General features: G+C 44.0%; 1 protein-coding gene across 4 annotated transcripts in view; it reads left to right on the top strand.

Annotated features, from left to right (window-relative positions):
* The window catches only part of LOC118319704 (A disintegrin and metalloproteinase with thrombospondin motifs 2-like), a 123,334-nt gene that overhangs the window by 89,858 nt on the left and 17,528 nt on the right, over window positions 1-15,948 (top strand). For all 4 annotated transcript variants that reach the window (XM_047334521.1, XM_047334519.1, XM_047334520.1 and 1 more), the window contains 2 exons: window positions 5,789-5,994; window positions 14,595-14,678. In XM_047334521.1, coding sequence (XP_047190477.1) covers window positions 5,789-5,994; window positions 14,595-14,678 — 290 coding nt within the window. The remainder of the gene's footprint in view (window positions 1-5,788; window positions 5,995-14,594; window positions 14,679-15,948) is intronic.

The following is a 15,948-nucleotide window of genomic DNA, read 5'->3' as shown; positions in this document are numbered from 1 at the left end:
TATTTTCTTGTGGATATGGTATACACCATATATACTGTACTCTGTGTGTGTGTGTGAAGCCTGTTCAGTTTCACAACTTTTTGCGTTGACCAATATAACCATAAAAATGTCCATATCCTTCTCTAGTTGCAGGAGCAAATATTGTAGGAAAAACAAAATATGCTGACAGCGAATGTTTTGCTGGTTCGTTAAACATCAACATTTTCTCTTTACGCTGATGAAAACATAATCCAGGTGGAATTATTTCTTTATAAAACGGGATGTAAATTCGTTGTATACGAATATATAATTTTTCCGGAGACAGAGTTGATATATCAGAGGAGAGGATGGGAGGAGAGAGGTGCCAAGAGGGCCACAAACCCTTCAACCGAGCAGGAGGCTGTCCCTGCTAAGTTTTATGGGTTCTCTGCGAGCTGGACCTTGCAACTCGCTGCCAACCCAGCTCTCTTTATCTTCCTCTTGATGCTTACACTGTTTCCCAGGAAGATGGATCTATAGCTGTGCAAGTTTCCTAAGAGTAGACATATGGGCAGTGCTGCTTGATAAGAAAGTAAGAAGAGACGTCGATGAATTTGTCTGCAAATGCTGTCGTCCACATACTGGTGAAGTTACGTTTTTAGCTTTTGCCGCAATGTCATGATCTTTTTTTTTTTATTTCATGAGAGACCTTTATAAATTTCTGGCTTTCTGAGGCTAATATAGAGATGGAGGGAGGGACGGACAGACGGGCGCTCAGAGAGGTCAGTTTCAGACTGGTTGAGACCTGCAGTAAGCCCTATATCAGCCTGGCTTTGCTGTCTGATTGGACACTAAGGCTCTGGATCCAACCACAGAGCGACGGAGAGAGTTTGAGGACATGATTGATCTTTGCTCACAATATTGTTTCTGCGGATGGCCATGATTAAATTACCTCGTTTTGCGATGTGTTTGCAATGTTTACATGGGCTGTTCTTCTTGGTGTAATTATTGATATTACAAGAGGCATTCGCCAGGCTTCGCGCAGCTTGTGAGAAACAACACCAATTTATTTAGTCTCATTTGTGACAACATGTGCAGCCCTGAGTGTGAATTCTGTCACTTCAAAAACCTCAGAGCTTATTTCATTTGATGACTCTGGCTTATGAATGTGTAGCGTAGGTAACCCTGCATTCGTTATAGACTTAATGAAGAAGTGTCTCAGCTCGGCTAATGAAACCGTGGCACATGGCAGGACGAGGGGGGGGGGGGTCGGTGTGCACCACAGCGCCTCCCCAGCCGCCACCGGCCGGGTGCGTGCAGACGGTTATGTAAGAGGCGGGAGCTAAAGGTTGCCTTGTCTCCGCAAAAACCACCAGAAATCCACCCAGACACACAGACAAGCGGTGAGGATAGGTGGCCCTCTTGCCAGCTGATTATAAAAGCTGCTTCATGTAATATTAAAAAATGGCCCTCTACTCCTCTTCGGGAGCAAAGGTGTATGGATGTAACGCATCAGGCTACATAGCATAGATATTTAGACAAACTCAGAGCCGAGGCTCGACCACTCCAAACGTCTCATTAGCATTATAGAAATCACAGCTAAAAATAAACATCCCTAACTTAAAGCAGCCATTAATAAATGGGCAGTGTTCAGTGCTTGATATATGAATAATTATTGTGGTCTTCAGGGAGCTGTCCATGTAAAATTCGATTGCTGCCAACCTAAATAATTAACGGCAGTGTGATTATGGGAAGCATAGTTCACTGTGTGTTCCAGCCTATACAGCTGTCATATGGCAGCTAATAAATAATGAGCTTTCAGTATTGGGACAGTATGGGACAGTGTGGCATGTTGCCACCTATCAAGCGTCAACAGTCCGCTGTCTGAGCCATCACCTTGACAACCCATAAAGCTGTCACCGGCAAGACAAAATGTCCAGTGCCCTGCGAGCTATGTGGCCAAGGCGTGTCTGTAAGTAAATTAGTTCACGTGTGTGTAGATAACTGTGCCTCGACAGACAGCCTTGAACTCAGGTAAGCATGATTGATAATTAACTAGTCAAGACCATTCTCAGATACCGTCCTCTAACTAGCTATAACGACTTGAACAGCTTAGTGTCTGCATCTGCGATTTAGTTTTTAATCGATTGGGTGTCGCTGTAAAAGAGAGGGGAAGCTAAGGACCCATGTAAAATACATTTCGCTATGAGGTTGTGTGTGTGTGTGTGTGTGTGTGTGTGTGTGTGTGTGTGTGTGTGTGTGTGTGTGTGTGTGTGTGTGTGTGTGTGTGTGTGTGTGTGCGCGTGTTCACTATATTGTACGCTAAGTGTAAATGCTGTATTTACCAAGTCTGCTTTGCTAATAAGAAACTGCTCATGACACGGTGCTGGGCAGTAATTATGTTATTAAGTTCATGAACCATATGTAACATCCAATCTGACCACACACACACACACACACACACACACACACTCTCTCTGCCGTGGACTGGCCAGAATGACCATCATAAGGTGGAAGTCAATATACAGTAGTGTACTGTGCCCCACCTGACTGTCAAACAGTCACCCTAAACCAAAGACTGCTGCTCTGTAGTAAGATGTGGCTTGACCTGAATTATCACTGCCACTCTCTCTCTCTCTCTGTTGTTGTGGCTTGTAGTCTCCCCTTACTCTTTGGACCCCCCGCCCCCTCTCTCGCTCTCTTTCCCAAACTCATATTCAGCGGGCAACCGGACATTGTTGGCATTTGGCAAAGGTTGAAAGACAAAGAACCTTTGTCTCCTAATAAGGCCTTGCTCTATACCCCACCTGAATGAGAATACTGGGAAAGTGAGAGTGGTGTGTGTGTGTGGTGTGTGGTGTGTGTGTGTGTGTGTGTGTGTGTGTGTGTGTGTGTGTGTGTGTGTGTGTGTGTGTGTGTGTGTGTGTGTGTGTGTGTGTGTGTGTGTGTGTGTGTGTGTGTGTGTGTGAGGAGGTCTACATGTAGCAAGGGGAGGGGTGCGGATGGGAGTATGAAAATGTAAATGAGGATTGAGAATGAGTGGGAAGGACCTGAAAAGGAAAGCCGCAGGTAGGAAGAGACATGAAGGGCTGTGTGTGTGCGTTCAGGTAAGAGCTGTGGGAGGACGAGATTGGAGACTGTAAATGATTCTCCTTGGAGAAAGAAAAAGTGATGATCAATCTGTAGGTTGAGAGAGATAACAGTTTGGTTACGAGGGCTAATGTATGCTATTGCACGGCAGCCCAACCCCGATGCTTCGGCCTCTGCAGGCACACAGACGGACCCGGATGCTCTACAAGAGAGCGATATTCTCCGTCACTGCAGGAGCTTGAAGCGGAACTCACAACACCCAAGGTCCTTCTGGTCTCCTCTCATCTCTCGCTCTCATCCATCACACCCCTCAGCTCTACCTCTCGCCTCCCTCGCCGCCTCCCTCAAGTCTCTCTTGCGCCTTATTCCTCCAAGTTTTTTTACTCTGGAAAAACTTGCTCCGAAACCGCTGAAGCGAGAGGAAAATAGTGTTTTAGCAAGTGTAAGCAAGGACAGAGGTGCATTGACATGGAGCAGTTTAGATAGCAAGGGCTCACCACCTGGTCAAGCACCTTCCAACCTTTGGTTTAGTTACGTCTTGTTTTCTACTCTGCTCGCGTCACTTTGAGTTATTTCTACCTTATTCCCTCCACTTACCGGACAGCTGCGACCCGGCGTCAGTGTCCCCGCATTGTCTTATTCGCAGTTTTCAAGGCACTGCAATATTGAGAGAAACGCAGTTCAAAGCGAGAACACATTACTGTTTTTCTATGTCTTGTCTCAACATAAGCAAAAGGTCAAAAATATCTGGACCGGTCTTTGAGAGCAGATGGTGTGGTTATGACATCAGGCTCCTTACAGACAGTGATAACTAGGAAGAGCCAAGGGTAGTTGTGGAGTACGCTGCCTTATATCCAGCTTACTAACTAGAATAGGAAATGTTCACTGTGTGTTTGTGTGTGACAGACGAGCTATGAAAGAGAATAAAAGTATGTGCTGCCTCCAATAATCTTTAAATTCTCCTCTCATAGTCTTGTCTCCTATATTAGTCTGTGTCTTTGCCCCCCACCTCCTGTCTCTCTTTCTGTGTGGGTATTCTGTCACTCACTGGGATGTGGGCAGATATTCAGACTTCCAGATTCATTCTGCTCGCGACTCAGGAGCCAATATTAGCCATGCGGTCCTTGTTTTACCCATGAGCCCGTTGCCTTGGAAACGTTGCATAAGAGGGAGTGGGAAAGCGGGATGCCCCTTGCTGATTGGGAGACAAGGTGGCAGATCTCTCTTCCTCTCCCTTTGTCTTCCCTGTATCTTCCTGCTGCATCTTGTTCTTTCCCCTCCACTCAACACTTGTTCTAACTGTATGTGTCAAAACACTGGAGCGGCAACTGTCCCCCTCATGCCACGTGTTGAATCAACCCAGCACCCAGACACAGCAGACAAAAACAGCATTCCTGTTGCAGCTTCAGCTAAATTAAAGCTTCTGTCGGAACAGTGATTTATAGCCCAATTGGAAATGTTGGTCCACACAGTAGTCGCACACGAGCGCCTGCATGCGCACACTCGGACACGGACACACTCCATGAACTGAGTTGTGCATCATCGTTGGCTGTGGGAGGCCTTGGCTGGAGTCAGCGAATACAATGCTTTGTTGATTCCACTGAGACCACATGTTCAAGACTGCATGACTTGGCCTTCCATGGCTTCCATACAGGCAAGGCCGTGCTGTTTCTACATACCAGGAGGATGAGAGGGGGAGAAAGAGGGATGATGAGGGAAGGATGGCCTTGGCTCTGGGGACGGGACAATTTATCATCTGCATCCTCACTGACTGCAACTCGTCACCTTGTTTAAAGATTTAAAAAGACAGGCACTTAAAACTTATCATTTAGGAGCAGTTTTTCCGAAAACAAAGCAGGCACTCTCTGACATACCTCTGTAGGCAAAACCGGAGAAGTAATTAGTGATCTGAACAAATCATGGCTGCTGCAGGTTGCACACTTTCCAAAAGGAATAACCTCAAATTGAGTTTTGTTTGTAATTTTGCCTTTTTTTTCCAGCATGAAGCAAGCCAAGAAAAGAGCAGGGTGGGCAGCCCCTGTGTGAGGGTGCCGTCTTAATCCATGTGTTTAGCAAGCACCATCTGCTGCTTTTATTCGGATGGGAGCAGAAATATTTGGTTGATTAGGAGAGGATCTGCAAAGATAGCCGCACCGTTAACGCCAGTTACAAGGGACACACATGCTTGATTCTGTCAACTGGTGTCGTAGAAAGTAAACAGAGGATAGACACGGACACCAACATGCACGTGCACTTATTTGTGCAAGTGCATTTGTGAATATATATACGAGAATAGTGTTAGACTCACACCAGCTGAGCATTCACAACATCATGGTGAATGTCAGGAAATATTTAAAGCAGCTGCAATCATCTTTTTTTATACAAAAAATGTATCAAATGAAAATTTATAATCACTGTCACTTCTACAGTAGTAGTGAACCTGTAGAGAGGTTACAAATCCTGGAATACAGGGACAGTATGGATCTCATTGTTTAGCTGTCTGGCCTCCAACTTTACTCTTGGTTTTTAGTTGGATGCTGTTTCGTAAGATTGGTACACAAGTAGCTCAGTCAATTATTCATTCCCTATAAAAAAAGAAAGGAACTGATTTTCTCTTCTTCCCTTCCCCCTGCAACATTTATGTTTGTTTGTTTGTTTGTTTGTTTGTACAAAAAGGTTGTTTTTTTTCCCCTTAATGCAAATGTTAACTGCGAAACGTGTGTGTTTTTCCCAACTCCAGGTGCTGATCTCGGTGGGCTGATGGACCTGGAGTCTCTGTACCGCGGCGTGGAGCAGAGTATCAACCACACGCGGGCCGGGCGAATGCGCAGACAGACTCTGGACAGGGCCTACAACATCGAGGTGCTGCTGGGTGTTGACGACTCAGTGGTCCAGTTTCACGGGAAGGAGCATGTCCAAAAGTACCTGCTCACACTCATGAACATTGTAAGTGTTGGTGGCCTACACACGCGAATATTTGAGGTATCACGTAATATGCATGCGTCTTACTCAGGCTCCCAAATGCCCCAAAGTGACATTTTTTGTCTTGTTTTAGAAAAATTTAATTATTAAATGGGAAAAAATGTTCCATTTGAGTTTAATGGGAACTAAGTTACAGAGAGGTCAAAGAAAGAGGGTAAAACACACACACACACACACACACACACCATCTGAATCATCTGAATGAGGATTCAATTCCCTTTTCTACTTGTTCTCATCCAGCAATCAGCCGCAGGTAATCCTTTCTTCTCTTTCTGAATATGATGAGATTTCATTTGTGTGTGTGTGTGTGTGTGTGTGTGTGTGTGTGTGTGTGTGTGTGTGTGTGTGTGTGTGTGTGTGTGTGTGTGTGTGTGTTAGATGAGCCCTGTGCTCTGAAGGGGCTCCCACATATCGTTTCATCAAGTTTTGTGTCATGTCATCATTCATCGTGTGTGTGTGTGTGTGTGTGTGCGTGTGCGTGCGAGAGAGAGAGAGAGAGAGAGAGAGAGAGTGAGAGAGAGATGCAGAAACAGCAGGCAGTATGCTCCAGGCCACAACATTTGCCAACCACTCACACTCCCAGGTGTTGTTACATGTGTGTGCACATGTGCTGCTGGTGTGACACTGAACACACTTTTTTGCAGACTTTAATCTTTGCAAATTAAACCTGTGGTGAGAGTGCTGTTAGCACACATTTGTACGTGTGCATGCTCACGTGTGTGTGTGTGTGTACAGTACACAGGTTTGCTTCTGCTCGCGCTGCGACCACTGCGCAAGGAACCAATATCTGACTATTGAGCAGGTGCAAGCATACAGCAACAAATCCTACCACACCTCTTTGTCTCAGCTCAGTGCTTGACGAAGAACAAGACACACTGTGCTCTCTGCCTTCCTTTCAGATATTTGTTAGACAATGTAGGAGAAGGGAATATGCAGCCCTGTCGCAGCCCCCCTCTAATCTCTGGGGTAAAGATGGAGAGACAGAGGGAGAAGGAGTATTTTAAACAGTGCATTCGGAATATATTACTGACAGCCAGATAAACAGAAATAAATAAATAAGGGCTGCCTCCCACGCGTGGCATCTGGGCGACTTTCTTCTTGAAAGTTTGCTTTGCTCACTTCAGGCTCTCTCTCTCTCTCTCTCTCTCTCTCTCTCTCTCTCTCTCTCTCTCTCTCTCTCCCTCCCTCCCTCCCTCCCTCCCTCTCTCCCTCTCTCTCTCTCTCTCTTCTCTATTTTATTTCATTCCCTCTGTCTTTCTCTCTCACTCAGCAGCACCGTCTTGCTCTTCACGGAGCTCTTTTGCATTGTGACCCTGCCCTGCTCAAATTCTCAACAATGAGAATGGCAAAAAAACAACAGTAAAAAACGTTATCAGTATAATGTGAGTGATAACACAGGTAAATCTAGGATAAGGAGAGGGTTTTTTTGAAAAAAGTGCCCTCGAAAGGCATTCATACGCAAGACAGGTTCTTGAGTTATTGCATTCACCGAGTAGGTTCGGTTTTCGCCCCTGTCCGTGTTTCCGTGAAAGGATGGGACATGGGCAGAGGATGAACCCATTCAATTGTGGCGCGTTTCTGGACGAAGGGGCGGGATTCGTTTTTTTCATCACTATCTGTAACATTGTATTATTTTTTTATTACATTTTGCAGATTTCTCAGAGTTATGTATGGATCTTGATGAAAACAAAAACAGTCAGATTTAGTGGACTGATTTCTATGAGTGTGGATCTGAATATAAAATCTAGCGTATTTTAATGTGGTTTCATAAGGGGACTCCTGTGCCTTGGCAGAGGTATGCTCAGTGATCCTCTGTCTTTTGTTACAGCAGCTGTTGTACAGTCCCCTTCAAACAAGAAGTAAGCACTTAATTTCAGTGCAGATGGCCACTATGAAAAAATCTAATACAAACATATAAAAATGTTTCTCATTTTCGCCCATCTATTGTGTTATGGTAATTACACTGCATCCACATTCTGTGTGTGTGCGTGCGTGTGCGTGTGCGCAGATTGTGGTGGATATCGGGCAGTACTGATATCTGCATGACATCAAAGGACTCTCACAGAAAACTACTAAATCCTGTCTGCAAAGTTCAACTGGAGTGTCAAAGTGTGTGTGTGTGTGTGTGTGTGTGTTTTGGTAATTCTCTTCCCACTCCTTTCCCATGTGTTTACCTCCCTTCCACATGTTGTCTTCTTGTTCGATTGCATCAGTGGACTTCTGACCATGTGACACTTTGAAAACTGTCAATGATGATAGCCATATACGTGTACATGGAGAAATAGAGAAATTAATCAAATGCATTCTCCAAGAGAACAGCACAGGGACGTAACAGGTGAATATCAAAAACATCTTTAGCCTGTACTTGTTAATAAACAGGTAAAGATGAGCACTTGGCCCTTTGCTTTCTCTCTCTCTCTCTAATTAAAAAAAAAATATCAGTAGACGATTTTATTCGAGAGCATTTCTGTAACTCATGTCACAGCCCGGCTCATCATCATGGACCATGACAAAAACTCAAAATATCGCAAAAGAAAACCATTTATTAAAAATAAGAAAATTAAACAACAAAAGATGGGTTGTGTTTAGTCAGCGGTATCAGTGGTGTGCATGTGGATGCATGGGGACAATGTAATGCAAGTTGCTGTGGCGTGAAATAGTCAAAACAAAAGCGAAAGGTGCTAGCGCTGGCAGGGAAGAGGCTGCTGTAGTGGAGGCTGGTGGTTTTTTATTTCCTATGGAGCACTGGGCCCAGGTGCTCCTGGTCCATTTTGAAGGTTGCAATTTGGTCCAATCAGCCGGTGCATTCAGCGCCACCTCAGAGACAGCACAAGTAACACAGCTGACAGCAGGATGGTTAGGGGCCGTCACACTGGAAAGTTGTGGATTAAAGACAGATGGAATCAAGGCAAAGTTGGAAAACTGGCCTCTCACCTTGTCGGGGGAATAAAGCTTCAAACTGTGATAGATCAAAGAGTAAAAGTGGGTCCTTTTTAGTGATGGGTTACCCTCAGTTCAAATGCTTTATGTTTATACAAACCACCATGCCACACCAATGTGTGAAAAGTGAAACTCATGTTATCCTACATGTGTTTTGACATTTTTCCTTCAGTCAGTCTCCCCTAATCTTAAGCAAAAGTTTTTGGTTTGCTAAACTCAACCAAACTTAATCCAAAGATTGGCACCACTTTTAATACGGTACAATATTTGGTTATTTTTTCATGTGTAGTTAATATTCAGGACTGGCGGGAAAAGTTCCGGAATATGTCCAGAGCTAAATTTAGGAACATTGCCGTTCTCGCATTCCGCCCCTTCTGAAAATCTCAGGAAAATGTCCTAACTTCGGTGCATGTTGTGTAGCAGAGAGCTTCTATCTTATCCTTTACATGGAAAATCATAATCAGAATTGTATGTGGGTCTCAGTGCTCATTTTACTAATTTTTAAAAAGTGAATTTATTTAATGAATCATATGAAATAAAAAAATGAAAAAGGTTTTGGAGCAAACATTTTATTGTTAATCCGCTGTGGACCAAATGCCAAGTGGCGTGTGTCGTGCAGGAATCTTCCTGCGTCGACCACCGTGGTGATAGATTTACTAGCCGATGGTGATCTGTCTGTCTCGCCCGTTAATGGAGACCTTTAGAGAGGTGCTGCATAGTGTTAATCACACTCTCAATGCATATGACTACAGTAGTCGCTGCTGATGAGGGATGTGTGTGTGTGTGTGTGTGTGCGTGTGCGTGTGCGTGCGTGTGCGTGTGTGTGTGTGTTTAATTTTAATGATGTATGTTGGTTTACTGAGGTGTATTTTGTCTGCACCTTTATGCCTCCAGTTTGTGACGAGCATAATTCCTGTTAGAGATGTCTGGAAGTGGTGCAGATCGTTTATCTTGTTTTTTTACCGAAGCTCCTGGAGGCAGAGAAAAGTCATGTAATTAAGGAGGAGGACGATCTTGAGAAAGGAGAAGTAGTCCAGGTAACAATCGGCAACGTGTTAGCTGGAAGTGTAGGGGGCACTGTGAGACTGAGAGCTCAAATTCTAGGTTTATGTTTGTTTTTTTTAAATGTGTGTTGACAGAAAGATGTACAGAAATTCTCCAAAATCTGCTAATGTATGTAGTATTTCTGCCAAATTTCATTAAGATGACTCAGTTCTGTATCATCACCAGCTGAGGGTGTTTGTAATGCACATTTTCAAAAATGTTTGCTGTCAGATTTCCTTTGCTTATTAAATGGACCGGCTCTCCATGAGTTAATTAAAAAACCATGGGCTCAATGTAAATATTCATATTGATACACACTTAACTTGAATGTATTTTAAGCCTTTGTGATCATATTACTACTGTATATCATTGAGTGTTTGTAAGGGCCAACAAACAGATAAATCCAGACAGAAATAGATGAATTATTTCCTTGTGTGTCTTTTTGATATATAAGGTGTTATTGTGATGATAAATGCAGGTGTGAATCTATGGATGAGGTGCCAGCAGCTAATGAAGTGCAGATTAAAAGTAGCAACTTCATTGTCAGTTATCACTTCCTTATTCTGTCCTTCAGACCCCTTGCTTTTGCACATCTCTGTCCTCTCTTGCTTGTCCTGCTTCAGGTTTTAATTCAGTTTCTAGCCCAACACTGAAATTCCAAGACACACAAACGTTCAGGCCAACAATTCCAGAATTTAAGTTATTAATGTTTTTGATCATGCAAGAGGTTAGTTTGCGTTAGTGTTGTTTGTAAACGGGATTAAAGCAGGCCTCTATTTTCCAATTGGCACGCACATAAAAAAAACCTAAATTCTCACTGTTCTTTCAAATATCTGAATCATACATGTAAGACTAAACAATAACCAATGATGCCTTTAACATCACATTGCCACTTTTTTCCTGCCTTCCCACTCAATTTTGTCCTCATGGCAGAGTTAAGTGACTGGCCCTGTCTGCATAATTTATCTCTTAGAAGTAGATTTTGTGCCTTGCTGACCTCTAGGCCTGCATCGCTTACTACACATACAGACTCACACACATACAGTCCATACACGTGTGCGTGTGTGCTTGCGCGTGTATGTGTGTGTGTCAGGTGTCTGCATGGGTAAGCACCTTCACTGAATATGTGGGTGTATTTGGGATTTTGAATTACTGTGGCATATCTGTCTTCTATAGTGCTGCATCTGTGTGTGAAGTGCACGAAGACACAAAATGCTAAAGGACGTGTGTGTGTGTGTGTGTGTGTGTGTGTGTGTGTGTGTGTGTGTGTGTGTGTGTGTGTGTGTGTGTGTGTGTGTGTGTGTGTGTGTGTGTGTGTGTGTGTGTCATTAGAGTGGAACTTGGTGGTGTCGGGGTCACCTGGAAGTCAACCGCTCCTAATTGGCCAGTTGTCAAGGAAACGGGCTGGATCAGGCCAAGTGTGCGCTGACCCACCCAAGTGTCCATGTCATCTCAGACAAACAAACATGGTCACGCACACACATGCGCGCGCACACACACTGAGTGATTGTGTGTCAGTTCCTCGCATATGCTTCAGCATGCCAGGATAACGAGGGAGTGAGACAAATTTTACCAAATGAGAGACAGAAATACCAGACAGACAGACAGACAGACACAGTCCCCCTTGCTCTCTCCCTCTCTCTCTCTTACACACACACACACACACACACAGTCTCAGACAAGGTTAAACTGAGAAGACAACAGAACCCTATGTCTTTGTTTGATGGTTGCCTAGGAACTCTAACTTTTTTAATATGTGGCAGGAGCATCCAAAACATGGAACTGAAGGTCACTGAAGAAGAGAAAACAGGGGGAAAAAACCCTGCCTTCTCCTGTGTCCCACACTCCAAACCTTCTCCTCCTGTCAGGACCTGAAGCTTATTATCAGATATTAAAAGTTACACAATCTAATATATATATTTTGTCATAGTTCACTGCCCTTGAATATGTTGTATATTGTGTTCAGTGTTTAACAGCAAATAACTACATTTAAATTGAGTTATAGTTAATGTGTACTTTGCTTTTATTAATAAAATATGATGCACTGTCATGGATTAAACAACACAACATTATATATGACAAACTACAACAGTAAACTGTGCCAGTATCTTTCTGCATAATGAGTATAATTTTCGTGGATATATTTTATGCACATTTTGTTGATAATGCCTCTGTAGTTGCAGGACTTTACTTGTAATCTTACAAGTTGATTTACTTGTACATTTTACTTTTGTTCTTATTATTTACTAGGGTAAGCGGCCCGCATACATCTTCACTGTGCATAATGTGCAAAAAGTTCCTCACAAATAATAAAATGATGCATCAGGACTATGTTTAAGTTGCGAAACAGATCTACTGGAATTACGCAATTACATAAGTGTATAATTATCCTGTGGGGGCTTTTTGACGAGCTTTTGGGGAGTTTTGTCCCGGCTCAGAAAATTACTCAAGAAGCATCACTTACAAAATTTGCCTTTGAGACGACTACTGTTTACTCGATGTGGATGATGACCAGGTGGGAGGGTTTAATATATTAGACACATTCAAAGATGAGGATCCCATTAACCTCATCTTCATCTACATCAAATTTGACTATTCATATTTTAATCTGTCTCTTGCAAGTCCCCTGACTTTTTTGAGGTTCGGTTCCAAAGCTCTTTTCGATGCAGTTGTGTTGGGTTACGATACCCGATGATCACAATCTTCAAGATATATTTTGGGGCATTTTTATGCCTTTATTGGTAGGAAAGTGATCAGCGTGAAAGGGGGGAGAGAGTGGGGAGGACACGCAGCAAAGGGCCGGGGTTGGATTCGACATCGCACATCGGGCGCCGGCGCCACTAAGTGAGCTAACCGACGCCCGATGATCACACTCTTAACATGTTTCTCCTTCCTTCCTGTCACAGAGTACTCTGTTTAATTCGCAGTGGAAGGTCAAAACGTCCCAGTTGGTGTCACCGATTAATTACAATCATCATTATATCTCGTGTTCCAGTTTCGGAAAAGCATGGTTGCCCACAAGATGTGACTTTCCTTGCGTAAAATGCCACTTCCACTTAAACTGCTAATGTAATCAGTACATCTGATCATTTACAAGACAGATAATCCTCATAACACAAAGGCCATGCATTTCTGAAAATCAAACATTTCCAAACAGCTTTGCAGCCATGTTTAAATCAAATTAATTAAAATCAGACAGTGGTCAATATATTAGGATTCAGACTCAAAGATTGTCCCAATAGGACGTATGGAGTTAGAGTTAAGTTACCCCGAACCTTTCTCTGCAGCTCCTTGCTGCGTTTGTTTCCTAAGCATCGTTTCCACTGCCTTCTGAGCGCTTTCTCTTTTCTCGCTTTGCCTCTGTGTTCCCTCTCTCCTCTCTGCCTCTCGTCTCTTCCCCTCTGCCATCCCTGTCTCTATTCATAGCATTCCTCAGCTCTCTCTCTGGTACCTTTCTCTCACTGGATGTCTGCAATTTTGTTCCTCCTCTCTTTACCTTTACCTGTGTGTGTGTGTGTGTGTGTGTGTGTGTGTGTGTGTGTGTGTGTGTGTGTGTGTGTGTGTGTGTGTGTGTGTGTGTGTGTGTGTGTGTGTGTGTGTGTGTGTGTGTGTGTGTGTGTGTGTGTGTGTGTGTGTACGTGTGTGTGTGTGTACGTGTGTACATGTGTACGTACGCAGTACGTACTGTATGTCTCCTCCGCAGCATGTCTATCAGCCATCTCATTATGGCTGTCTGTTTTTACATCCTTTTGCCTCATTAGGCACCGCAAACAGCCACTGAGGACAGCAGGTCTCAACTCCCTTGCCAATTTACCTCTGTCTCTCTCTCCCTCTGTCTCTCTCTCTCTCTCTCTCTCTCTCTCTCTCTCTCTCTCTCTCTCTCTCTCTCTCTCTCTCTCTCTCTCTCTCTTGTGCTCTTGCTTTGTGTTTGCATGTTTTCTCACCAGTGTAGTGCTCTTTGCATCTCCCTTGTCACACATTACCTTGTTTCCTTTCATTAGGCTCTTCTTTCCTTCCTTTGCATCTCCTTTCCTCCATCTCCTCTCCATCTGTGCTCATGGGAAACCAAGTTCCTTGCACTCCCCTCACCTTCCTGTCTGGTTAATTGGGAAAACCACTCTAATCGACCAATAACACGGAAAAGAACTACAGACCTAGACCATCTTTTCTTTTTATTCCTTAAAGAATTAGTTTGACATTTTGGGAAATATACTTATTTGGTTTTCTGACAGAGTTTGATGAAAAGCCTGATTCTGTCCATTTGATATGACGCTGCTTTCAGCTGTAGACTAGCTTACCTCAGGATAGTGACGCCGGGAAGTCACTGTGCCGCCCAAGAAATAGACTGAAACAAACTCATACATAAACAGTTGAGTGACATCGAGGTGCAGCAGGTGGCTTGTGTGATATCTCCCTTCATCATTTTATTAACATACACAATTGGGACTTGACATGCTTGGTGGTGAGAGAGCACTCAATGACTTTAATTAATGGATTACCATCTTCACAATTTCACAAATTTTAAAGTTGGCTCATGTGATATTTGTGTTCCCTCTATGTGTTTATTTCTGTGACTCCAGGTGAATGAGATCTACCATGACCAGTCTTTGGGAGCGAAGATCAATGTAGTGCTGGTGCGGATTATCATGCTGGGCTACGGCAAGGTGAGACTTTACTAAGACACAAGTTCTACTGAAAAGTCCAGTGAGCTGAAGTTCCTGGAGAGTGCATGCCTTCTCTCTCTACTGGCACCATCTTTGACACTAGGATTTTTGCTACAATCGCTTTAATAACCAACAGTAACTACAGCCAAGTTGTACACACATTCATAAACAAACACACACACACACTCTCATCAGCACGCACTGATGCCCGGAGCCTGTTATTCCAGTGGACTGAGCAAAAGAGGAACTAAAAGCATGCAGCATCCCAGGGGAGTGTTTTCAAGTCGCACGCCTTCACAGTTCAGCAACAAAGCACACTGAAACTCTGCCTGTTATGCAATCAGCCTTCCTCCCTGTAGGCTGCAGCACAGAATCATGGGAAGTCCGGGCAAAGATAAACAATCAATGATAGCCCTCCCTCATTCATAAACAGAGAGACCGGACGATGGGGGTAGCATCGTTTTCTTCTCGCCTGTAACTCTATCTGCCTGTCTGTGCTGGAGAGAGGAAGAGAGCGAGTTGGAGAGAAGGAAAAACGGATAAAGCTAGAGATGGCAGGAATGGAGGGTTGGGGCAGGGGTTACCCCACAGGATGATACAAATTATTTTATTGCTGGAAAGGTGCTTTGTGATATGATGCTGTAGCCTAATCTCTTCCTATCCTTTCTGCATTTACTGTAGTCCCAGTGGAGCCTGGGAAAACACTCACATACACACACACACTTCTACATTGGTCATTCTGGCCCAGCCCTTATGCAGCTTCAGCCAAAGCTCTGGCTGTCTATCATCCCCAATTACCGTGGCAACAGAGCTGCACCCAGACAGCCTGCAGATTGGCTCTGTGACCCTGAATGCAGGCGCACCCACGCTTCACACACACACACACACACACACACTCACACCATAACATGTACTCATGATACACACCAGTACAAACACATTCTGAAAGATCATAAAAATAAACACACTCAGCCACCTGATGAACATGAGAAAGGCACACACACATTTACAGGGCAGCCTGTGTAAGGGGTGTTTGTGCAGAGTGCAGACGTCACAATCCATCATCTGTGCAGAGGTAGGCCATATGTCTTTGCTGCAGCGCACGCACACGACACACGCTGGTGTTTGATTCAGCTGTGAATTGTGCGTGCGTGCAAACAGCGAGGACATGTAAAAAAGTGAGGCGAAAATGGAAGCAATGGAAGAGAAAGATGGAAAGACTTGCACTGCAGAACGTGGTGAAGAGAGGGTAGGAGAGGTGAGAGGAGAT

This window comes from Scophthalmus maximus, chromosome 9 (assembly GCF_022379125.1).
Source record: "Scophthalmus maximus strain ysfricsl-2021 chromosome 9, ASM2237912v1, whole genome shotgun sequence".
Classification (NCBI taxonomy): Eukaryota; Metazoa; Chordata; class Actinopteri; order Pleuronectiformes; family Scophthalmidae; genus Scophthalmus; species Scophthalmus maximus.
Note: the sequence above shows the minus strand (reverse complement) of the source record. Positions and strands in the feature narration are given on the sequence as shown.